General features: G+C 37.4%; 2 protein-coding genes across 2 annotated transcripts; one reads left to right on the forward strand and one right to left on the reverse strand.

Annotated features, from left to right (window-relative positions):
• Positions 1-378: 378 nt before the first annotated feature.
• Positions 379-17,652, reverse strand: LOC113674582 (VPS35 endosomal protein-sorting factor-like). Its single transcript, XM_089185475.1, has 40 exons — positions 17,513-17,652; positions 16,336-16,499; positions 14,691-15,639; positions 14,374-14,464; positions 13,870-14,070; positions 13,595-13,708; positions 13,438-13,471; positions 12,908-12,981; positions 12,498-12,566; positions 11,288-11,347; positions 10,902-10,986; positions 10,647-10,724; positions 9,977-10,073; positions 9,715-9,762; positions 9,273-9,366; positions 8,548-8,625; positions 8,375-8,420; positions 8,051-8,127; positions 7,887-7,933; positions 7,738-7,794; positions 7,533-7,587; positions 7,039-7,119; positions 6,758-6,793; positions 6,480-6,533; positions 6,097-6,177; positions 5,393-5,455; positions 5,197-5,282; positions 4,853-4,933; positions 4,668-4,731; positions 4,359-4,457; positions 3,988-4,065; positions 3,790-3,904; positions 3,550-3,606; positions 3,149-3,231; positions 2,685-2,822; positions 2,487-2,514; positions 2,141-2,259; positions 1,807-1,850; positions 1,359-1,461; positions 379-982 (listed from the first exon to the last, which is right to left on the reverse strand). The coding sequence occupies exons 3-40, from the start codon at positions 14,777-14,779 to the stop codon at positions 887-889; spliced, it is 3,000 nt and encodes a 999-aa protein (XP_089041601.1). The 5' UTR covers positions 14,780-15,639; positions 16,336-16,499; positions 17,513-17,652; the 3' UTR covers positions 379-886.
• Positions 17,653-20,437: 2,785 nt separating this feature from the next.
• LOC113674886 (notch-regulated ankyrin repeat-containing protein A-like) lies at positions 20,438-25,024 on the forward strand. Its single transcript, XM_027191388.2, has 2 exons — positions 20,438-20,966; positions 24,374-25,024. Exons 1-2 carry the CDS (start codon positions 20,956-20,958, stop codon positions 24,717-24,719), a joined length of 357 nt encoding a protein of 118 aa, XP_027047189.2. The 5' UTR covers positions 20,438-20,955; the 3' UTR covers positions 24,720-25,024.
• The last annotated feature ends 292 nt before the right edge of the window (positions 25,025-25,316 follow it).

Here is a 25,316-nt window from a genome sequence, read left to right on the forward strand (position 1 = left end):
AATTGGACAAAACTAATTTCAAATTCGTTTTCTACGCCACTTTTTACATAGTATAAGAAAAACATGTATTTTTGGGTTTACATGCCCTTTAAAGAAACTTGACAGGGCTTGAGTTTTTCATTTCCAGACCGGTAAAGAGATTATAAAAACACAAACAACTAAGAGTGTCTTTGAAAAACACAGAGCTGTCCCTGGGCGTTGAAAAGCGACTAGAGACATTACGATTCCCTGAGAATATGAGTGCGACCTTCTATTAATGAAACAATGGGCAAATCGGAAATGTGATGTAAAAAAACGCAATAGCCATCGTCATTTCAGTACGAGATTCTGCAAGAATGGGGTAAGGTGGAGGAATAAACAAGTTACCTCCACAGTAGCCACAGTTTTATCACTTTTCAATCAGAAAGGTACCTATCTGGTTATTGTTACCAAATACAATCGTGCTCCATTTTTACAGTCATTAACAGGACCATGAAGCTTTCCAGAGTATACATCTTTTCTAAGTAATTCCTTTGAGGATTACCGACTACAACTTCTCTCTGAAGTCCTACACTCTTCAAAGAAATTGTTTAAGTCTCCATTGTTTGAACACACTTATGCTCAAAGAGTCGCTTTTAGGAGAAAGTGATTCCGCGGGAATACAGCGCGGTACTTTTTCTTGTAAGTCAAAGTCAATAAAAGCGTCCTACACTATGGAATACTCGAGGGATTTTACATAAATCCGTGTTGTATCTACAGATCCCCTCTATGAGGACGAGATAGAATTGTTTTTTTAATAATCTGTTAATGAGGCTGTAATCAACTCTCTAAAATAACGCCGTAATTTCTTCTCAGTAATTACACTTTTAGTCATGGAATGAAACCGTTGCATAGGACGAAGGAACATTTAAATTTTTGTTTGTAGGTTCATTTTCTGTGCAATGGCCGCATATTCCTTGTGTCCCGAGGAACCTTTCTGTTTGACGTACTCAAGTGTGCGCATCTGTTGAAGTAACAAAAACAAAGAAATTAACAAGGTCATGAAGATTTCCACACATTGCCGATGGTCATTTGGGGGTTTGCGAAGATTACTAGGGATTACCGAGGTTTTTAAACGGAAAAGTAATTGTACTTTCGTCCATCGACCTAAATGACAGACTAGGAAATGAATTTTTCTTGGACGTAACATGTTATTCATCAAGTTAAATCTACGCTTGGATGCAGCGATCATCTAATTTTTGCTCTAACACTTTTATAGCGCGTTGCACTAACGGCTGCGGTCAGCGGTCATAGTAAGCAACTGTGTCCGCTGGTCTATGAGCTCGAAGTCTCTTTTAGTTATCATGTGTAGTTAGAGTTCTGATAGTATTTGTACTTACTGTGTATTTTGTGTTCCCATAGCCATGTTTCTGAGCGAGATTCCACAAGTTAAGGGCCAGTGTAGCTAACTGAGGTTGTGAGAGATCAGCATGACACAACAGCCTTGAAAACAATACAAAAAAATTGTCCAGTGAAGTATTCTAATGAAAAAGATTTATATCCTGTTGAACAACACTGACATCCAAAATAGCTCAAAATATTTCTAACCCAACAAGAAAGCATCGCATTTCTTTTGATAGTAAACATGGACAAATTCAAAGCGTTTTCCATCGCTACCTCAGAATAGACGAAAAACATACGGTATTTATAAAAGTTTTTTTTTTCTGGTTTCAAAATTGTGCTTCTCCTGTCAATAGGTGCACCATGAAAGAGACCTTTAAGATCCACTGCGACGAAGTTAATTATCATTCAAAGACAAACATATAAACTAGGTTCACTTTTGCTGACCTGTTGAAGAACCCAATAGCTATAGCGGCCTGCTTTTTGAGCTCCTAACAATAAAGGACATAACAAGACTGTTATAGTATCTGTACAAACACTGTTCCTGCCTCAGCACAAACAAGGTTTTTCTTGGTGTTGCACAGAATTTTACACCTGCATCACTAAATTAGCATGGGAAGAAAGAAAAGTTTTAAGAAGTAAATAATTTTTTGATTTTAACAGAATCAATAAAAAATTAAGACTAACTGTATGTAATAAAGAATCCCTTAAAGTCATGCGATGGTTATAAAATGCTCAGTTAGCGAGGCCTTTCAGCGTGGAAAATGTCAAGAAGACTTACCTCTTCGGAGGTCAAGGACTTTAAGTGTTCAAACACAGCCTCCATTAACGTAAAAACTAGTCGATTTATCTCTGCTAGAAATTTCTTATCACAACCGTACAATCTGTCATTCGAATCCACTGAAAACAAACAAACGAATCAATACATGAAAAAAGAAACATACAAATTATCTTATAAAATTAACCTAACTCGCTTTCTTTACGGTAAAGTGGAAAATTTTTTTCAACAAGCAACAACTCTTCTTTGTACTTTCAAATTCCTTGTTATCAAACCAAGATATTGTTTCATACTGAAAGAGAAAACGGGTGGAAATAGAGACGTTTAGATTAGGAACTTAATAACCTACCTTTATCAACATGATAAATGAAATATTCCTGCAAAGAGAGATGAAAATTTCAGCCATACTTCTTTTCTATGAATGAATGTTTGCAAGGAAAAAGGAGTAAAAGCCTTTTACGAACAAATCGCGCGAGACCCGCGCGTATGCTCGTGAAGACCACGTGAACTTGAACGATCATACAGATACAATAACACACAAACCTACCTGACTCATGGCGGAGAGAAGGCAAACGGCATTTAGGTAAATACTCATTTTGGCGCCGCTGTTTATTTCCCAAGTGTACTCTTGTACAACATTAAGCAGGCCTCGAACAAGATGCAGCGCGCCTTGATCTGGCGAGTCCTGAAAAAAAAAAATTAGAAAAGTACCACATGAGTTGAGTGCACTCTGTAACAGAGCAATGATAAGGTGACAAAGGTAATCCGGGACTGTATTGGTTTTGCCTCATTTCGAACTGTGATTGGTCTAGAAAAGTCAAGTCATCTATTCACCCAATCAGATGCAAGCCTAAAATAATAGCGACTTGGTGATTGGCGTTTCCCGCGCTTCTCTTAATTTTTCATGAGTTCCTAGTTACATCTACCGATTGTAATGACTACACTTTGGTGCACTCACTCACAGTTATCATTACCAACAAGAGCTGCAGTCATTATATCGTACAAACGTACCGGTACTACCAACAAGGTGGAGAAAAAGCTGTTCATGTAGGCAAGAAGGTATGGCTCCGACGATTTCACCTTGTGGTCAATTTCTAGAAAAACAACGAAGAAAACACACAAACAAACATCACAGTTTTCGCTTGTTTGATCTCTTATTTCGGAATAATTCGACTTACATCCCTCTGACTTTTCTACGTTAAATATAAATATACAGGTGTTGTATTCGGGGGAAAGGATCTACAGGAACTATAAACTGAACGTTACCCCAATCAAACAAAACACCTTAGAAAAATAATGTTATCTATAGTTTTCTTTGTTTGTTTGATTCATTGTTACTTTCTCATTCAGAATATTCCTACTACGAGCACGTACGAGGTAGATAGTTTGTTGTTCTGAATCAGTGATCTTACCAATCGTTCGTGGCACTTCAGCAACAAGACTGATCGCCGCTCTAAAAAATGCATCCGCTGAAACGTGAAATGCAAATGACGTTACATCGTTTGGTTCTAAATGTTTCATTCCAATCAACAACAATTTTCCGTGACCAATGAAACGAATAAAACCATCGCTAAGAAGCATTGACTTCAAGTTGAGTTTAACGGTTGCTGTCTAACCAGATGCGCATGCCTATCCCATAGAGATCTACTGACCTTGACTGAGGGCTTGATTTGCCATGGCAACCTGTCCTGACAGGAGGTAGAGCTTGAGGCGAGAGAAAACGTCATCTATGGAGGGGATGGTAATGAAACAGTAGGCAACACAAGCCTGTAGGAGACAGGGCAGAACAATGTTTAGTCAAACTATTGTAAGCACTGAGAGATTAAATCAAACAAATCCTCTCCTCTTACTCTGATGAAGGACGCAGTCTTTCGAGTGTGGTTCCCTTTGACTACTTCTCGAGTTTTCATGGCGAGAAGATTAACACTCTGTTAACAAAGGCAAAAGGCACAAGAGCACCGTTATGACTACAGTAAACGATTGGGTGTGTCTATGACGCACGTGTGTCCTGGCAGATCTGATTTCATAAATTTCTGTGAGGCTAAAAATGTCTCAAATCAAATACAAAACTTAAACCGAATCTAAAACCAAGCAGTTCGTTTGTTGTATTTTGAGCTCTATCGACACCTCGTGATATTTTCCTTTGCTATTAGCCGTTGTGGATATTTTAGTTTTGCTTGTTGACAATCGTCGGCGCGCGCTCAAAGTAAGATTTGATCACCTGCACGAGCATTACAAGAACAGCTTCTAGACTGGAGAAAGAGGAACGTGCATCCACAAAAGAATCCAGTTGCCTCTCAAAATCACGGCCAAAGTCAATCTGAAACGGTAAGTAAACTTCTCAAGATCAAATGACTTTTAAATTGAAGATAAATCCTTATGATACTCTTTTCATAGCAAAATTTCAGATATTTTCTTATCAAAGACAAGACTCTTCATGTCCTATCAGAGCTTCGATATCGGCTTCCAGACCCAAGTGAAAACAAATTAGTTCAAATCACTGAAACGAACTACAATCCAAGATTCGTACCTTACGTAGGAATCCTGTGATCAGATGACCAATGACTCTCCTCTCGTCTATCAAGGTCAATGCACTGATGAAAATAAAGACAAGCATCTCATTAAAAAATGCTATTTTTTCATCTTCTACAATAGAAGAAGCATTTTTTTTTTACTAAGAATAACTACTGTGATGACAAACCGTTGAGCACTTACTTTACAGAGTCGTGCATCGTTTTACAAACATACAGCAAAGAGTTCACAACCACCGGGTCATTCGTAGGTTCCTCTTGGTATCTGTCAAGGTGACCATAGTTTTTTTAATGCTCACATGTTAAATTAAAGTTATGCAAACAATTTGGTTTACCTTTACCTTAATTCTTTGGCGATTTTCAGTCGAGCGGTGATAGGCACGACGGAAACGCGAGAAGAACCGAGGCGAACGCAAAGGGCGAGTCACTCCAGAAAAAACAACAACGATCAGAGGTTTAACGAATAGCAAAATTAGATTTGTTGCTGCAGAAACTCACATTAGCATGCCTTTAAAAAAAGCCACTCACTTCACAAAAGCTTCCACAATCAGTTTGCAAACATCCACTCTGATTGATTCTTTTTGAAACATGTCCAAGAAGGGAAGAAACTTATCCTGGAGAAAAAAGATACACACATAGAAAACCAATTTTAGTAATTCTACACGAAAGATATGTTTGTTTGGTTGGAAAGGAAACTAAATCAAATGTTCAGGAGTGAACTTACCATTGATACAAGAACAGAGAAGTCGTGCATGTGGTCTAGTACTTTGGAAATAATCGACTGAAGCTGTTGGAAACAGAGATAACTTTTATCATTATTATTATTATTATTTTTTTATTATTATTATTATTATTATTATTATTATCATCATCATGATCATCATTTATATTTATTTTGCCATCTTGAAACTATTAATACTATATTTTCAGTTTGGAGAAAATACCGGGAAGCCCAGAGAAACCATGGGACTCGTTGAGTACGGGCCTCCTTAACTAGTAGTATATATAACTAACAATAAAGGAGCGACAGCGGAGAAATAGGTAAAATGATATGATGAAAATAGCTAACCAAACAAAAACAGAGTAAAGCAAAACAATAAAAGGAAAAAAATGAATCAAAGCAGGGTAGAACCTAATAAAAGAACGTATTTTGAAATTTTTATTAAGACTTGTTACACTTGTTGAACCAGAGATTTTGAATGTCTATGCTGAATGTCTGAGGACCTTCATACTGAAGTGAAAAAAGCTTTAAGTTGATCTTGTACGGAGGAACTTGAAAATAACTTTTCGGTTAATCAAGTTTTTACAATGGCGAAGGGTTTGACAAAGCAAGGTTATTCCTATGTAATGAAACTTTCATTGAGATTTAATTCTTTTGCTAGTGCATGGGTTGTTTATCTTACCAAGGATCATATTTTGCAGCAATACCTGAGGGTAGTGTTGTTCAAATGCCCTTTCCGGAGTCATGTGCTTGATAACGTCTCCGATGAGGGTGTTGACTTCGCGTTTCTAAAGAGGGTTTTCAGTCATATACACATACTTTGATCATTGACAGTCCTTCAAAAATTATTGAATGCACGATTCAAGGATTGAAAATTTGTCTCCTAGGTTTATTTTATTGTCGGCATTAGGAGATAGAGATTCGACTTTTGCGCCGAGATGTTCTAACGGAGCCGCACGAGTTTTAAGACAAGCAACCGTATCCTTTTTTAATGCAATTAACTTAAGATTGGTGCTGGTTGGTTATCGTACAACTCTGATCGGTTTCTGACCCAGAGATACATAACTTTAAGTAAGACAGTAACACTTACCGTGAAGTTCTTACAAACGTACTCTATCCAGGCCTCCGCACAGCCTATGTAGTCCTGAGAAAATCGGTGAAACGAGAGAAAGTTTTTGTAAACAAAAGAGGAATATTGATTAGCTCTTACAAAGTTGAGTGACACAGCAGATTTTTTTTTTCGAATTTAACTACACTTACCTTACATCTGTTATGAAACCCTTTTAAACAATAGAACTTTAAAATGTTCTTATTACACAAAGTCAATAAATTACAGACGCTAGAGAAGTTTAAAGTAAGGCTACTCACAGGGGGATGTTTCATTTTCATTACAACCTTCCAAACCTTCAAAAGATAAAATATCACCACTATTAGTAACAAAGAAGTGTTTAAACATTGAGAGTTCTAAATAATTCGATTTCACACATTTTGTATTCGCTTTCCCTTGCTTTTTTACTTTATTCTATTTACTACATTTATCTTTAGTCTTATGTCTTTCAGAATTGTCATGAAAAGTTTTAATTTCGGATGCAGAGTAACAAATTACGAATTTACAGAGTTAGCGGTAATTGAGGGTTGAAGCATCTAACCTCGCTAAGAATTTGTAGTCTCTGTGCTTCAGGCGGATCACATTGGCTCAAGTTCATCCCAAGTGATTTGTACAGGTGATGCTGGAGATGACAAAATAGATGCATTGTTATAGCGTAATTCCACGTAATTCAGCAGGTCGCCATTAAGAGATTGGTAGTGTTTATAGGGACAAATATTCAAATGACGTTAAAAGTAAATGAATTCCGGGACTGCATTCGTTTTGAGTTACTTTCGTGTTACAAAGCTCTCTAATTGGTCTAGAAAACTCCCGCCACTCTCGCAACCAATCAGGGTGCAGAATTTAAGTAACCTGCTCACTTTCCCGCGCGGAAGGTCGCCTTAATGCACGTGTGCATAAGTTGAGTTTTGACTGTCTCCTGACAATGAGATGAGATGTCTTATAATACTTTGATTCGTCGTTGTGTACACTTGGGTTTCAGTTAAACTACACTCAGTTGAAAAGAGCTCTTCCTCACGATCAAGCCACAGTTACCTTTGGGAATCCTGCCTCCTCACAATTTCTTATCAGTTCAGTGAACTGCAGAGCCCTAAGGTGACACAAACGGGAAAAAGTCAAAATACACTGAGGAAAATGTCTTAAGAAATGTTTGCAATCTTGTCTCTAGAAACCAAATCGATTCCATGTTTACCAGTTTCACAATAATAATTTATTGTTTTATACTCCACTTTAGACCAACCTCTCAGCAATGTATTCTGGCTTAAACTCTGTGATGATTGAATTCAGAAGTAATGCACTGCAAAAAAAAAAAAAAACAAACAAACAAACCTCAGCAAAGTAATAATTCAAACTTGGTTCTCTCTCAATAAAATACACCACTTCACGCACCTGTTGCATTCCTTTTGGCAACGATTTAAGATATCTGTAAGTGTAGACTAAGGAAGAAAACAGATTTATTAGGGGAAAAAAGGTACTGGTGACTTTATCACAAACTACGTCCACCAAGCTAAACGTATGATACCCAAAGCACAAGGTCTATATATTTATCTCACCTCTGGGCTCTTCTCTGCAATACACTGTAGGATCCAGTCTAAAGCTGGCGGATACAACTGAAGGTACTGGTGCATTTCTGGAGAATTCACAATTAAAATGGATGGTTGATTTCTTTCAGAAGAGATAAAGTAGGAGCGATAACAGATGATGTGGGATGGTGATGTCTTTGAGGTCAAATGGATTAAGATGGCAAACATATATCTCATAGGAACCTAATATATGGCCAACATGTAGCTTGGAAGCAAGCACTATGTTAACTGTACTTGGATTTTAAAAAAGCAACTGAAAGAAACTGACACGTTTCCTAAGGAAGTGTTACTTACCAAGCCTCTGCTCTGCCAGAATATTCTGCACTGTATCACCTTGAAGCTGAAACAATGAAGGGAGAGATAAAGTCACTTTCATGTCATAATCATCACTTCCATGAGCCAATTTACGGAGATAACCATAAGACAAGTTTCCAAAGCTTTTACCAGTACTCTAATTCAGCAGTCACCTGTTTATAGCTGACTATGAAACTGAACAAGTTTTCAATCAAATGATCACACACATCAGGTGCCACAAGGATACCAACCTAAAATAGTAGTGAAGGGAATGAAAAATAATATTGTCTATAATAACAGATCTTTCTGCATCAGTGCAGGAATACATATGTTTAGTTATAACTTTACACTATGTTTACATGTTGTCTGACTGTGCCCCTAAAAAAATGCTATCTGGTGAGGGGTTCGGCTTAGTTTTTCCAGGACAAGTTTGGTGTGAAGTTCAAAACAAATAAAGAAACAGAAGCTGTTGATAAATATTCTAGAGAGACTGTATGAGAAAACTTATCTTGCTCAAGGAGAGCAACACAGTGGTGACAGTAAAGACTTACCCACTAAGCCACTGAATGTTACTTTACATGTATCTATAAAATCTTTTTGGGGAGACCTAATGATTAAAATGATTTACTCTGGATATAGAGGTCCAATTTCATGTCCCAGCTGGGGTCACTATGTCATGTTCTTGGATGAGACATTCCCTTATTGCCTGTCTCCACCCAGAGGTAAATGATATGGGTTCCTGTGAACATTCAGAGAAACCTGACATAATGAGAAGCAGTAAACTACAAGAGAAATGTATCCTGTCTAAGGGAAATAGAATTACTAGTGCAGTCTGGTCACTTAGTATAATGGAAACTGGAATAAGCTCTGGTTACACAGCTACTCTTCAGTCACTTACCCTACAGATGTAAGTTCTTGCATACACAGCAACCAGAGGGTCACCAATACCTCGTATCATCTTGGTGAGGCGAACAAGAGCTTGTGAAAACTCACTGGAATGTAAAATTAATTTGTAAATAATCAATGCGTAGGCAATTATGAGTAAAATATTTCAATGCCAAGATCAATATTTGTGGAAAAATGTTAAAGGTCAAATTTGTAAACAGGATTCAAAATTCAAGGATTGGAAATTAATATACCTATCTATTGTTACTAAGATAAAATTTTGTTGACCTGAAACAGGAATACAACTAACTTTTAAGAGCAATTTTTAGAATTGAATACCAATAAACATCTCTACCTTCAAGTGCTATGTACATAGAGAGTAAATAAAAAAAAAACATCAAGAAACTCCATGCAATGCAACAGAACTTTTAACTCCTGATCACATGCATACTTACCCAGTTGTAAAGAAATTATAGCATTTCAATATAGCTGTCTCCACATAGCTTCAGTGTGTCAAGGAATATAAACTTTGTGCTGATGAGGCAAAAGTCAAAAGCTGTGAGATAATCCCCACAGTATTTAAAGCATTATTTTAACCTTGAGGCTTATAATGGGGCAAAGGACAAGAATCAGTAATTGAAACAAAGCAAACTATAATTCCTACTTCTGACATGATTCCTATCTCAAGTATCATGATAAAGGAAATTTCAAGGATACAACCGAGGAATAAGTTCTCGCACTGAAGCAATCTTGTAAAACCAGTTCCTACAAGTTTCCTTAGCTGAGTCTGGCACCTGGTCAGGTGTGAAGTTTTCTGAAAAAAGAGAAATGAAAATTACAAATAAGAGTTGTTGACTGCAATTAACTAAATCTAGAGCTGTTCATGAAACTTTAAGCAGTGAGCCAAGTTTTGAATAAAAGCTGGGAAGTGGCTTAACTGAGGGAAAGGAAAATTTTTTTCTAGAAGAGTTTGAAATTGAAGGTCCTTAGGAGATTACTGGGTTAAAGTATTTTCTGAGCAAATATTTTCAATATAGGGATACATGTTGTTTGCAAACAAAACATGTTTGTGTTATATCAATACTGAAAATAGTGATAGTGTGTCGCGAGGACAAGTGGACTTAGAAGTTCAAAAGAATGTGAATAGTGGCCACAAAGACAACTCAGATATGATAAGCTATACCATAAGTTGTGGACTGAGTAGAACTTCCCTTCTGAAACAATTGTAAGCTCCACTTGGCTAGCTGCTTATTGTACCCAAAACCCATTAGTGAATGGTTATAGAGTCAAAGTGATCATTTAAAGTAACATGTACAGAGATCATATTCATGACAGATTTTAAGTATCACTTAAATAGAAATGGTTTTATTGGTCTCAAAATCCTTACCTGGAAGCATGGTGGGTATATTACTGCCTGGTGTAAAAGTACTTGATTTGCGGAAAATTCTTTCATACACAAGCTTCCCTGTGAAAGAACATTCACATTTTTTAGGACAATCCAGCCAGAGTTCATGCTTACTCCAGACAACCCAGACCTTGACTCCTTGGACATACCAGAGGAGCACATGTACATGTAATATGTCAGAAAAAGATTATAATTGCAAAACTGAATTCACTCCGTCAGAACTTTAATCTAACTTACCAAATGTGTCCAGTATGTCAGTCACAAGCACAAACTTGCTTGGGTAAAACTGAATTACAGACACATCAGCGAGAAGCTTTGCACACTAAAAGAAAAACATCAATTAGACATGAACTCAAGTGACCAGGAAAACAGAACACTCTGCTTTTCAGGCACCCATTGCAAAAATTTTCCCTGTGATCATTACACATGAATTTCAGAACTGTGTTTAATGACACAACTCAAAATTTCCCTCATGAATTGTTCTCACTCTACCTCTACACAGGATCCTTTCAATACTTTGATCAATAATGGTAGCAACACATTAACCTTTTTTTCAAATATGTGTTCTTAAATATCTTGTGTCTTTCTTGGTGTTTAATACAGTTTAACTGAGTTGTACAGACCTGAATGGCAATCTTGAGAGCCTTCACCCTCTGATCTGATTCCCAAGCAGTGATCAAGGCCTATTAAGAAAAATAATCCAAAAAAAAATGAGTATTGCAATGGAAAGTTTTCAGAGAGCAGCCTAATCAATCATCCTTCAAGATTAAATAATGATACAAAATAGCAACACAACTTAAAGTAGATAAAGACATATTTGTCTTGTCACAAGCCTGGGACAAAGAAACAATTCTGAGTCCCTATGAGGAATCAAACCTCAGATCTTTAAATTCTGCTCTCCAATGCTCTACCACTGAGCTTCAGAGACTCTACAGTGAGTGAGGTCTACTACAAAATTCATATGAAACATATGCTAACTGCTAGGATCAGCTTTGTCAATAGCATCATGTTTGTAAATGGAGTAAGAGAGATGGTAAGTTTTGAGCTTGGTAAAGAAATAGAAAAAGATCTGTTTTGTCTTTTCACTAGTGTGGGACAAAGAAAAAATTCAGAGTTCCTCACACCTGCAGTAATAGACCTCGTTCGGCATAAAGTCTCTGTGGTTCAGTGGTAGAACATCAGAGCCCAGAATCCAAAGATCTGAGGTTTGATTCCTCATGGGGACTCAAAATTTTTTATTTGTCCCATGCTTGTGACAAGAGGAAAAACATCTTGCTCCATTTCTTTACTGAGCTCAAAATATTTGAGCTCAGTAAAGAACTATTTCTCTATTTTTAACTTGAAGTGTTAAAAGATTGAGATTACTCATTGAGATGAATTCATGAGTGATTAATTTAGCAGTCTCGTTTGTATCACAATGCTGTTTCCTTAATGTAGACCACGAAATTTTCACAGTATACTGCAAATCCTCTGAGGGTGCCTGGTTGTTTGTCACATTGTGAAGCATTACTCTTCACAAAGATCAACTGATTTTCATCAACATTCCATCTGATCCTGCATTGAGACGACTTGAATGAGGGATGTTATGAAAGAGACCTAGGTCAGTAACAGTTCCTCAGTACCCTGAGTAGAAGGCATCAGCCAAGCCAAGATATGGCATTGTGTTCTCTGATCATGACTTGAGTTTAGTGTGTCTGGACATAGCTTTCTACAATCCATAACAATCCTTTCTACATGTAAGACAACATACTTCCATGCAAATACATTGTATGACTGAGTTTAACCCCCTAATTCAAACCATTAGTAGTAAGAACAAAAAAATAAGCTTTTCACCTGGTTTAGCTCTTCGATTCTCTTGACATAATCCTGCTGACTCAGATTCAGCATTTCTTTGACTGAGCCCTACAAAATATAGCAGAGATTTCTTTCACATGTTGCATACATGTTGTAGAGAAATGGAAATCAAACAAGTCAGAATCCTTAAGATTCACAAATGAATAACATCAGTAGAATAAATATTGGAAGAACTAGGAAAGATGATAAACACACTCCTATAAATAGAAACCTCTCCTATCCAATATCTCTGTGACAACATAATTTATTTGCGAAATTATTATATTACGTTTGAAATAAGTTTCTTCCTTTCAAACATTAAATGATACAAAACTTTTCTTTCCCAACCCATTCCTAGCAACAAATACTGTGTTTCACTAAATATATTTTGATTCAATCTTCTTCCTTACTTCTTCAAAGTCATCTAACTGTTCTAGTCTGTGCTTGACTTTATCTGCAACTGTTGTTTGCTGCTTGATTACCACTGAAAAATATTGAACAAAAACGATACTTATTATTTGTTGATTTCTACAAATTAATTTTGCACTCTATGAATTTATTACATTTCAAATTCCAGACATTCCATTTCTAGCATTCTGATTGGTTCACTCAGCTTCGGTTATCAGCCCATATACAGAATCATCTCATTTGAAAAAAAATTTCCCCAAGTGTTGCTAAGTTGGATTTACCTAGGCTGGAACAAAACACTTCTATTAAGCATTGTGGACAATTTAATATGATAAAACACTAACTACATTTTGCACTTGTTGGGTGCAAGATTTGTTGAAGCCAGTTTGGTGCTATGCATCTTGTTGGCTATCAACCATCTCATATCTGACATTATTGTTAAATATCATTGACAACCTTCATTAAATATCAGTCCCCAATGTTAGCATTATTAAAATAGTACAAGAGAAGGATAGTTATTTGAACAACTCACTCTTTTCAGACTTTTCAGATGATGACAAGAAACTCTGTCAAGAAAAATAAATTTATAACTATTAGTAGATGGTACCAAGAGTAAGATCAGCAAAATTATGCAACACTGAAAATAAGTGGATCCCTAAACACTGAACTGCAACATGTAGTTAGCTTACCGTGCTAATGGACAGTTTTTGTGAGGTTGTATATTTAGCAAGGATTCCTACTCTCTTCTTGAGCCATGGTTTAAAGTCACTTTGGCTTTTTTCTTTATTAGATACAGAGGATGACTGAGGAAACAAAAAAGTAATAAAACTGTTAGTAAGTCATTTCGCCGGTCTAAAGTCATCCCCTTCTGATTTGATTTTATGGTAAAAACTACATACAAAAAAAACTTGATCTGTACGAATTTATTGCAGTAAAACATAAAGTAAACACAATGAGTACAAACCTGTTCTTTCTTTGATGCTGGTGCAGAAACTGATGATGTTTTCTTTGTACTGGCTTCCTGAGCAGCAAACATTGACAATGGATCCAGCCCATCAAACGCGTCAGGTTTTGCTTGAATCAAACTCGAAGGATCAGCAGCAGGAGTGCCTTTAGATAAACTATCAGAAGGAGTGCTCGATTTTTTGCGACTGTTATCAACGTTCTGCAAGAAACGTTTTCAAGTGTGAAAGAATTGTATACCTTTAAATCACATCGAAAACAAAGGTTACTGGGTTGGTTGACTGCGAAGTCTACAAAGTTTTTTCCTGTTTTTCGTTTAAATATTTCATAAAATTACTAAGAAGGCAGCTAAACATTTCACTACTTAATTTCTGCCATTACAAGAGTAAAGAATGACAAAGTGTTGATTTCTCTGGATGTAAATTTAACCATGGGTATGGGGAGCTGAGGAGATCAGCTCCGGCAAGATTAGTGTTTTGTCTTAGCTTCATTTTCTCCTACTTACAATCACAGAACCCAGTTTCAGTGGGTGATCGATTGCTGTCTCACTCGGAAGCACGTTTTTCTCCCTTTCATATTTCCTGGTACGAGCAACCCTGTGGAAAGGAGAGCGAGATTGTTAACTGGGTAAATTAGCAGTCTCCCAGTATCATGTCTATCTTTCCAACAGTTTACTATAAAAATTATGATTGTCTCTTAGAAAAAAAGTTTTATCACCCAATAGTGAAAAATCAATGTTACAAAGTAGGTCTAAAGGAAGAAAACAGTTGAAAAGGTTGAAAATTGTCCAAAAGCGAACTATTTCCCCGTGATATCACTTACCATTCGCAGGCCGCCATGTTGTTTTCGCTTAGACACCGCTCCTTCCCGGGCGGTGTCTTAGACGGGATCATGGTCACGCAAAAAGTCATAACACAATCTTCCCTGAACGGTGTTTGAAACAGATATAAATATTATGAGCAATACATTGGACATGCAAACATCTATAAGCAAGAGTCGTTATTCTAGTCGAGTGTGCTGTGCCTAATTGGAGATATCATAACCATTTGGATTGTTATTTTTTTGCAGGATAATAAAAGGAAGGTCTGCAGAAGTATAAAGACATTTCGCATACTGTCACGTTTTTAGAATTTTTTAGAGGCCAACCTGGACTAATTGAGCTTGGCCTTTAAATTTTCGAGTGTTTGTTACACGCGACTATCTACATAATTTTAGAAAAGTATCGAAAGAATAATGAAGGAGTTCAGGGGTTGTCAAATTCTAACTGTTGCATTAGTTGTTGTTACTTTTGAGTGCATCACGCAACGCGGCTATACCTAGTCTTTGTCTCACCTTTTTAGGACAAACGCTTTATGTTGGAGGAAAAGGATTCCTCAGGCAGAATGAAAGTGTACAAGTGGCTATAAGTGCTACTTTACTAATTTCGCCCTCTCTTCAACACTCCAAACAGCCAACAACCGCAGTCATTGTTTCTCATTTGTATATTTATTCACAATAATTACATCACGCATATTCATCGAGTTCTTTGGTAAAAATCATTAAAAACGAAGGCTCTTAACTGATATCCGAAATGAAAACCTACGTTTTTAATGATTTAAAACCAGATAACGATTTTTGCACAAGATATCTTTTTGTACTTGTTAGGCTTCTGGTTAAATAAATAGCAAGGCCACATTCACGATAATTTATTCCGACATTTCCTTATCGTTCAATTTGTCTTCTTCTTTGTTGTCGTCTTCCATCCATGACCAGAGCATATCATTCAAACCTTCTAAAACACAAAGGGAATATGTAAATTAATGTTTTTTTTCTATGATTCAGATACTCGCTACTAATTTATCAAGACTATGATCATTGAGGCATTAAACTTTTCTTCTTTATTCACAGAGAATTTTTCTTTTTGGGTTGGGGGGGGGGAATCACATAGTTTTCAGACAAAACAGAGGCGAATTAGTGATCGCCAACAGTATAAAGTAAGGGAGGGGGGGGGGACAATAGAAAATCGACTTCCAATTGACTGCCAATGAGCTGAGGGGGATTCATCAGAGTGTTGCAGAACCTAAAAGGGGGGTCAGATTAATTTTTATCGTGACAAAACGAAATTTCCCCCCCCCCCCGCACTTCCTTCCCCGTTGCCTTTTTACGTGCTTCAAACCTAGGAAAGTCTCCTTTAGATCCACGTATAGACAGTTACTACATTCCATTCTGCCCGCCCCATTCCCCCCACTCCCCCTCCCGTACCAATCGGCGGTAAGGCCGGCTCTTGATGTATCACGTTGCATTTGAGAAAACACTTTGTTTGCTCCCAGTCATTTTTAAAAAGGAAGTCTTATTTTGTTTAGCTTCTGTTAGATTTAATCTAATTTACTAGTTTAATTTTACGGCAACTTGTTCTGTGAACAAGGCAAATTAAGAAGCATCAATACACGGTTCACTAATGGGATGTTTGATTACGTACACTATTTACCTTTGAGACCACGCGTGTTTGCTAAGCGAGCCTTCCAAAGTGAAGAACGTTTCTTGTGTAAAACTGCCCCTCGTTTTCCCCCTGTACGAAGGAAATAAGCTCTTGTAGAGATGACAAATGTGACCAAGAGGATAAATACAATTAGTCGGTGATTCATGGTACTCCTGCCAAATTGAAACAAGATGGAGAGAAGCTCAATTGCTTGGAAAGTAATAAACATGATTTCCTTAATTCAATCAGGAAAATGACAAAAGCGACTCACTACTGACATATTTATATTACAGACTACGAGAATGCACCATTACAAAGATCAATCAACTGGTGAAGCAATGGAAACACCGTTTACATTCGCCAAAAAAAAAATTTAACATCTTTGAAACAGTTTTCTTATACTTTTCAATGTAATTGAAAGGGACTATTTGATTTGTATCGCTGTGTCCATTTTCAGTCTTGTATGCTCATGTGTGGGCATCAAAGGGCATTTTTGCCTCTTACCACTCGGAGGGGTGGGAAAGCACAAAAGCTTTTGCTCAGGATTATGGCCGATATTCGAATATCTGAGTAAACTTCCATAACCATGACCCGAGCCATAAAATATTTCCTAACAGTTTATCCATAGAATTGATAAATTCCGACTTAAGTAGTCAAAATAAAAGTTTACGTAACAGTTGAGCAGAGCAATGGTCATTAAAGCAACCAAGAAAAGGGTATTTCGTCATGCGTGCTTTCAAAACGAAAGGTTTCCTTTTGGCCGCACTTTAACTGTAAGAAAGAGGGATGATTAACTCTTTGGATTAAACGCCTTTTTAACTTTCCAGACTGCTTGATACTCAGGCGCGTACGGAGATATTAAGAAACTGGAATTCTTTTAACCGCAAAGTGACAAGAGGAAATGTTCTCCAAAAAGCGGGCATATCGTTTAGAGAACCTGCTCAGAGAGAGAAACTAAAGCTTGTCATAACGGATATAGGAAAGATGGTAGCATCCAACTTGTAAATTTGGCATTCTTCAGTTTTGATGGTGAGTTCTCAAGCTCTTAGCTGGGGCTTTAGTTAACAGTAGTCATTACACGAAGTTGTTCAAGTTCCTTCTAAGAATAACCAGCAAGTAAAGCGTATAAGTTGCTTGTAGAACTGGAATGAGTTTACCAAAACTAGTTCTCAAATTAGTTTTTTACCTTAGGTTATAGCTGTGCCGGCTTACGATTTTGCTACCCAGTCTTCAAAATCTTATTCGAGGCAAAATGAGGCTTCACCACGCTTTCCTTATCTAGTAACCATTGATGCAGCTGCTTCACTTTAAAAAGCAAACTAAATTGTTCCATCTTTCCTGTCTCTTATTTTCCAAGAGGAAATTAACTTGTTTGCATAAAACAGGAGTTTTAACTGTATTGTCAACAGCGAGATTAGTTGTGCCGGAAGGCGTAGACTAAACCATTAGCGAAACTTTGAAATGGAGATTCATTTCCTCAGCTGTCGATAACTTTGTTTGCGAATTGACAAATACTTAACGAATTCTCACTGGAAATTGAATATACCATTAATTGCTTTTGTTACCGCGCTTACAAGTGGAAAAAGTCCGCTTTGAAAAATTTGGTGTGACACGCATTCCCAAGCTCAACAAAGTTGAAGCATCACAAGTCAAACTTTTGTCCTTTTCGTGGTTTGGAATTATTTTGACATTTTGATGAAGGAATTATTTAATTTGTTTTATTAGTTTGACATAATTTTATATGCAATTAAGCTTGATTGATTGATGTGTTGAATTATCTTTGATGTTTCCTCTGTGCGCGCCTTGGACATAAACTATTAAAGATCTAAGAAAAAAACTGCCATCTTCGTAAACCTAACAGAAGATTAGAGCAGAAGGCGATCAAAATATGAAATTTTTCAGTTAACGATGTCATCATACTTCCAATATGGTACTTGTTTTAGTGATTCGAGATTATATTGCATTGTGGCACAAATTGTATTTGATCAAAATATGGACTTTTGTGTGAAGTGCGAAAGTCTGACGTACCCAGAAACTATCACACTGTAAATGCAGTTTTTTCCTCTTACTATCCTACTAAGGTCTCAGATATGTAAACTGGAATTGTGTACCTTTAATATGCAACTGGCTGGAGCGGAACGGAGGTAAAGCAAGCGCTCAGCTAAAACGACCCCACCGAGAAATAAAACTGCTAACCAAAAATGTCTCAGCCGAGCTTTTGAGCTTTGATTTTCTTTGCTCGTAGAAAATTTTGGTGAGAACTTATTTGATCATCATCGAGATGTTTTGATGGTGGACTTGACTTTAGCCTTTAACTCCCAAGATTTCATTAGTAATTCTCCTTACTTTCTACCATACAATTCAGTTGTGATGTTAGTTTAGAGAATTCGGAATTGGATCAACCAATAATCCTCTAACTGATATTTTTCTTTATTCTCATTACTTGTCTGCTTGATATCGTACCGATAGTGTAAGGAGAAATTCTGTCTAGGTCACTAGTGGGACTTATATGGTTAAACAGCAGGAATTTTTTTCAACTTGGCCTTCCCTAAAATCGGATCCTCACAAGGTTCTTCACAAATGTATCCAGAGCTCATATCCAAACAGGCTGTCGGAGCTTCAGCACGGAAAGTTGGGGTCAAAATGAAAACCAGTGCTAATTGTAATAACTTTAAGACAGCCAGAGGAGAATTGTTGAAGTGAACTGACTCAGTAAAGCTAGAATTTCAATCGAGCCGGTTTGTTTTTGTTTTTGTTTTTTCTTTTTTTGCATCAATGCGCCCCTTCGTACACGAATGCAGTTCGCATGTCTTATCAATTAGCTACCGTTAATAGCTGAGACGAGATATCTCGAGATTAGGTGGTGGTCGTCCGTTTCGGAAAAAATTGGTTCTCTCTTCATAACTGTTCACGTCACAGTAGTGAGATCCAGTTCTCAGACAAGAAAAAACAAGTCATCATGTAATGCATTTTGATTTTTATGGAATGTAAAGAAACTTGGCATGTTGATTCACAATAATTTCAATGAAAAGCCCCCTTTGTTTTTGATGTAAAATGTCGGATGGCTCTACCCACTCATAAAGGAATCATGCTCGCCGGAATGACGTCCTGTATTTAGGTACCCGGGGAACCAGTCTTAATTTTATCGCTCGAGAGGGGGGTGGGGGGGGGGGGGGCGAGCATTCTGGTTTTGTTCTGATAATGTTTATCAAATCCCCCCATAAGGCTCTTTTGGTATCTTTGAGGGAGAGTGCTTATCGGAAACAGGGCACTTAATGAGGACCGGGCACTTATTTCCTTTTTTTGAGAAATAGCAGAAAGCAGTCGTCCCAAAATTTTACGACGGGATCTGTTTGAAGGAACTGTGCACTCACGGGTACCTGATGGAGACGAAGACCACCAAGGAAAATGAACCACGGTTTATCTTATTGCAAATGTATTCTAACAGTACTACTACTGAAACTGAGCAGGGGCGTTTATTGGAATAGGGGAAATTTTTGTTCAAGGGGTGCTTATTGGAATGAGGGTGCTTACATAAACAGAAAATGGGGAAAACGGATTCGAGGGAGCGCCTTTTTATTCAGCTATTATTTCTTTCACAAGTTCGGCGAGCTTTCAAGCATTCATTTATTACACCAGTAAATTTTTTTGCTTTTTTTTCCTCCATTGCATATTCGCATGCATTATCAGTTTCATTTGTAAAATGAAGTGAAAAAGTGGAGAAGGGCCAAATGTACTGTTAACTTATTGTTTTTCGACCCTAACAGCAGGAGAACAGATAATAGCTTCTACGTTAAACAAATGTCTGGCACAAAAAAATGTCTGGTCGGTTGACGTCATTTACGACTGTGCTGAGTGTTAAATTTTGGATAACCTACAATTAATGAAGAGAACAAAACACTTGGTTATAAGTTCCATGGTAAGATTGGCACCAAAAATACCCTCTTTGCGGCTGTCTGATCGCAGATTACTTCGAAATCTGTTTCAGAAGACTGCAATTACCACCAATGATTTGATGCCGTATTTACACTGTGATGCTGAAACTTGTAATCGATTTTAAGCCAATTAGATTTGTCGTACATTTGCCCTTGAATTCTTTATCAAACTTGCTCCGGCGAGATATCAGGATGCAAAAATGTTTTACAAGAATGAAAAGTGAATATCACAGTTTTAAACACCTAACAACAAAAGACCACCTGTTGACTGCTGCAATTTGCTTGGCCTATCGGCAACATATTCATTTATTATTCCCTTTGTAAACATCCATTCTCAAGTGACATGACGGTGATGGCTCAATGTTATTCAAATCGAGCGCTCGCCGGTCACTGTTATTATTCTTTTAGTTGGCAGTGAGTGTCAGTACGAGCGCGGTTTGTGGACGTGAAGCACTTGAAAAGTACGGATGCCCAGATATTGCAATATCTGAGATCCGTTACGGGGAATTGACGGAGCGCGATCGACGGAAAATTTTAAAAGGTTCTTAAAATAGAATCAGAGCTGTGACCCTGAAGTATCACGCCATCTCGTTACTCATTTGATGCAATCGAGGCTGATGACTAACTGAGAGCTGTGGTTGCAAAGAAAATCGACTGAAAAGACTTGAAATTGACGAAACCTCAAGCATAGTGCATGATGCAGAGGTAAGTTTTCGAAACTGCTGTGATTGCGGATGAGTCTTTTTGTATGATTATTGCGCTTCGTTTTCTTTTTCTTGAGACGCTACTCGCTAAGGAATTCGCTTACGATCATTAGGAGATATGAAACATGTTTGAGACTCACAACAGTGTAACTAATTTTTTCGATCGCTGGAACGGTTTATAGGAAATTTTGCCTTCTTTTGTGCTTTCGTTTCGACAGGTTATAATGCGTACGACGAGAAATTTCCTGTGCGGCAAATATGTCATCATGTTTTCTACAAAATTTATGTGCAGGCCATTCTCGCCAGACTGTTTCATTACATGCAACGAAACCAGCACAGTTGATCGAGAATTTGTCAGGGCTTAGAAGAAAATCGTATTTATGTAATCTAAGAATAATTTAATTCTTTCCGGAGAAGCGATCGATTTCGTTTTCATCTTGTCTTACTGATCCATCTACCGTGACACGGCGACTGAATTTTCCCACGGCAATATTAGGCTAATCAACTGACATTTACAATAAATTCCTCGCAATCTTTGCTGTGAACCCGCGAATTAGCATTTCTTTGTCAAAGTGTTAAATTTGCCGTCTTCTCTGCCATTTCCGGGCCATTTTCGGTTCACGAGTTTGGGTTATCGGAACTCTTTATTGTCATAAATTGCAACGCTAGAATGAACAACGTGCGACTTTCCCGACAAGTAGTGTTTGGTAACATTACCAGGCTAAACACAACATATATCAAAGGATTACGGAGTAATTTTTTTGCATCAGAGCGTAGACCTCCAAGACCCACAGTAATGTTAAGATGGCGGGCTCTCTATGTAGATCACTCACGTATATTGAGTATATTATCTCCGCACATGGAATAAATTTTAGTCTGAAATATACCACCCTGATTGTTTGATTACATATATTGTCGATTTCCATCGAAAATGGCTCTTGGAAACAAAGGCAAAATTCTTAATAACATTACCTCATTATAGATTGTTATCACAGTGTTCCTCAATAGGCTTTTATTGCTAATAGAGTCGCTTTTCTGTCTTTGTTGTGAAAATTAAACAATACCCTATAAGATCGGCGGAATATTTCTCGAAACAGCATGGTAACTGGTTTGATTGAACACGTGGTTTACCTTGACCTCGTGTCATGTTTTCTAAATTGATGGAATTCAGTTCACGATTAAACCGCTAATCTGAAATTCAACAGATTCAAGAGATTTTCGAAAAATTACTAGTGATCACTCCCAAACTAAACACCAACGCGCACAACGAAATTACAGCGTTTTAAAAATATCGTCAATGAACTTCTCTTGTACAACTCAACTTATTAGGAAGAACTTTTTGCTTTGTTTCTTCTTGTTGAGTTTTAGTATGCACTGATATATCAGACTTCACAAACGCTTTGACTTTATTGCTTGAGTATTGACGTACAAATTACACTCCACAGCGGCCACGGTTAAGCGATATTCAATTGGCTTTAAATAATCTTCTTTGTGCTTGTGCGGCGCGTTTTTGACCAATCTAAGGTTTTTTTGACGGTAGGTAACCCTTTGTATTTCAAAACTAGTTGACAAAGAACTTCTCCTTGCAACATTAAACGATTATCAACCAGATAGGCTTAAGGAATAGAAAAAAATATCTGCTAAGTGATACTTCAAATTATCTTAACGAACACACAATAAAATACATAAAAACTTATGATTAGAACAGATATGGGGAGTTGAAGGTCAAAGAGGTTTTTAGATATAAACAAGCTGATTAGGGGAATGTGGCCATGTTTGACCTGTCAGGTTTTCGATCTCTCTCGATGGGTTAAATGGGGTATAAAAAGGATGAGGAATTATGAAGATTTTCCTATTACTATAATAGGATTGATGTCTCATTCCACAATTTTATTACGTGCATATACACTTCACCGCCCGGAAATAAGTTTAATATGCTTCGGTTATAACTAGCCTTAACTGTTGGGAAAATTTGACGAAATGCTGGAAGGAAACTTGCGACTGAGTAACCAAATATTTCATGATATAACTGATCATGATTTATTTGGTTCCATGATAAATCGTCTCCATCAAGTATTTGATTGTGCAGACTTATCTCTAAACCAAGAGCCTTTAACATAGATACTTGTTCAAATTGGATTAAAAACTTTGTTAGCCAAGGATACCCGTTTCTAAATCACTTTTTACATGCAATGTGCGAGTAAAGTAGAGTTATTTTAGTGCTCAGTGAGGGGCATTTGACTCTCTGATAAATTCACAAAGCCGGAAGTTTAGTCACGTTAAGTGCCGGGTTTTCCCGAAAACCGCTTTTAGAAAAGTGGTAGGCTGCAAGCACGATTAGGCTAGTCTCGAACCTAGACCTTTCACGGCCCACGGCCATGCGGTTGTTTCAGTTGTACCGTTGTACTTATGTCCCCTTATTTTAGATATGTCCTCTGACGTAATGTGATACAGTGGCCAATCATATTTTGTGATCTATCGAGCAACACTGATACTTGGTAGGATCTGGGTACGAGATTACGATAAACGGGTACACGGGGTGGGGCGATTTTCTGCTGAAATGATAAGGTCTGGTGCAAAAGTAGGTGTTTTCGTCTGCAAAACAACAGAAAACCTCAGCCGTTTTTATTTCGAGTGAATACATTTGAACGTGATCGCAAAAGTGTGGTGTTTTCGGTGTGATGGGAAAAACTCAGCGAATTGAGCAACAGCGAGTCGAAAAACGGCACCTACTATCGCTGTCTTTGTCAATTTTGGAAGTTCTGATGCAAACGATGAAAGAATGCGAAAATTTATCGCAACTTTTGAGGCTGATGATGTCTGAATGAAAATGTTTTGTTTTGTTGACACGAAATTGAATACTTTTGATTACTTAGAAGAGAGGATTGGGCCTTATCGCCGATTACAGAAAATCGTGACAAACTTTAGATCGAGGAAAGTCTGGGAAGGGGTTGCTCGCATGCCAACCTGGCAACCTGGTCTATGGCGTGACATTGACAGTTGGTTAAAATGATTGCAAGTCTTAAACTAGTGGAGAGAAAAAAAATTTCTTTAGTTTTAACAATGCGGCTACATTTGGTTGAAAATCAAAGTAGTTAAAATCTTGCCATGCCCGTCCGTGGTGAACAGTTTTGTCACAGACGTTTCGTTCATCATACTAATTTCCTCTATAGAAATTGCAGCGAAACGAGTCCCATATTTTGCGTTCGGGCAGCTCGAAGGTGTATCATTCTTGACTGGTCACTTATGAGCCCGCGATTCAGTGCGCGAAAAGTACCATTTACTTATGTGGATGTATTAAATATATGTGTATAATTTTATTTCAATGTCTCGAAAAACTTCTTTGTTCCAAGACCAGCACATCGCTAGTTCACGTTTTTAATCGAACATTTCTCATTTTCCATGTAGGCAAAATCTAGCAACTGCATCCTTAGATGATACAAGAGAGAAACAAAGGGAGAAACAAAAGGAGAAACAAATGGAGGAACAAAGGGCTTTTCAAGACGCCGTGAACAGAAAAGATCGTGAAGAAGTTCATCGACTACTGAGTATCGGTATGGATATTAACGCAGTGAACAAAGCCGGCGATACTCCATTGCATCAGTGTATACGGGATGGTAGAGTTGATTCTGCAAAGCTACTGGTTGAGTTCGGTGCTGACATCAGAAGAACGAATCGCGATGGTTGGTCCCCAGTCCACCTAGCAACCACTCTCGGTCAAAGAGATCTGGTGATGTTCTTGCTGGACAAATAGGTTGTCATGGATGAAGCTTGGAGCAAGTGGAATTGTTTTTGCATGTACACACTCTTAAGTTAAATATATCCGCAAGAACAATGTGAAATTCTACATTTTGATTTGCTGCGCAGAACTATGAACAATGTTGCAAGCGCATGTAACAACAAAGAAAGCAAATTATTTGCTTGGCACCGTGTACAGATGACATAATTACCCATAACAGCTCGTGGCTTGAATGCCAATGACACCTCAATAAAGTTTATAATAATCTGATTGTATTATCACCAAAATATATTATCACTAAAATAAATCCTCTCAAATGAGCCGTGTTCTATAATGCAGTTTACCCTTTGCACCCCAACATCAGTATGCATATTCTTCTCACTAATCTCCATAATTTCCTAAGGTGCTGAAAAGGAAAATTTTCTAAAAATCAAGAGCTTCTAAAGCTGATGATCATTTCCTTTCCCACTGCAACCTTAATGTGTGATTCAAAGTTAATATTGTAAGAAGAAATTAGAACCTAATATCATTCAAAGGGTCAAAACGTCACACTAGTCTGGTAACAGATTAATTTGTCAACCCTTTCTTTAGCATTACATCTTAATACCTCTC

Source organism: Pocillopora damicornis, chromosome 10, assembly GCF_964200805.1.
Source record: "Pocillopora damicornis chromosome 10, jaPocDami1.2, whole genome shotgun sequence".
Taxonomy (NCBI): domain Eukaryota; kingdom Metazoa; phylum Cnidaria; class Anthozoa; order Scleractinia; family Pocilloporidae; genus Pocillopora; species Pocillopora damicornis.

Bases quoted from the DNA above. Each gene is read 5' to 3' on its own strand.
- LOC113674582 (XM_089185475.1), bottom strand. From the start codon at position 14,779: ATGACTTTTTGCGTGACCATGATCCCGTCTAAGACACCGCCCGGGAAG. The intron at 12,982-13,437 runs GTGAGTTGTTCA...AATATTTTTCAG, and splicing joins ATCTGAAAAGTCTGAAAAGA to TGGTAATCAAGCAGCAAACA. The intron at 7,934-8,050 runs GTGAGATAAATA...TTTCTTCCTTAG, and splicing joins TTGCAGAGAAGAGCCCAGAG to TCTACACTTACAGATATCTT.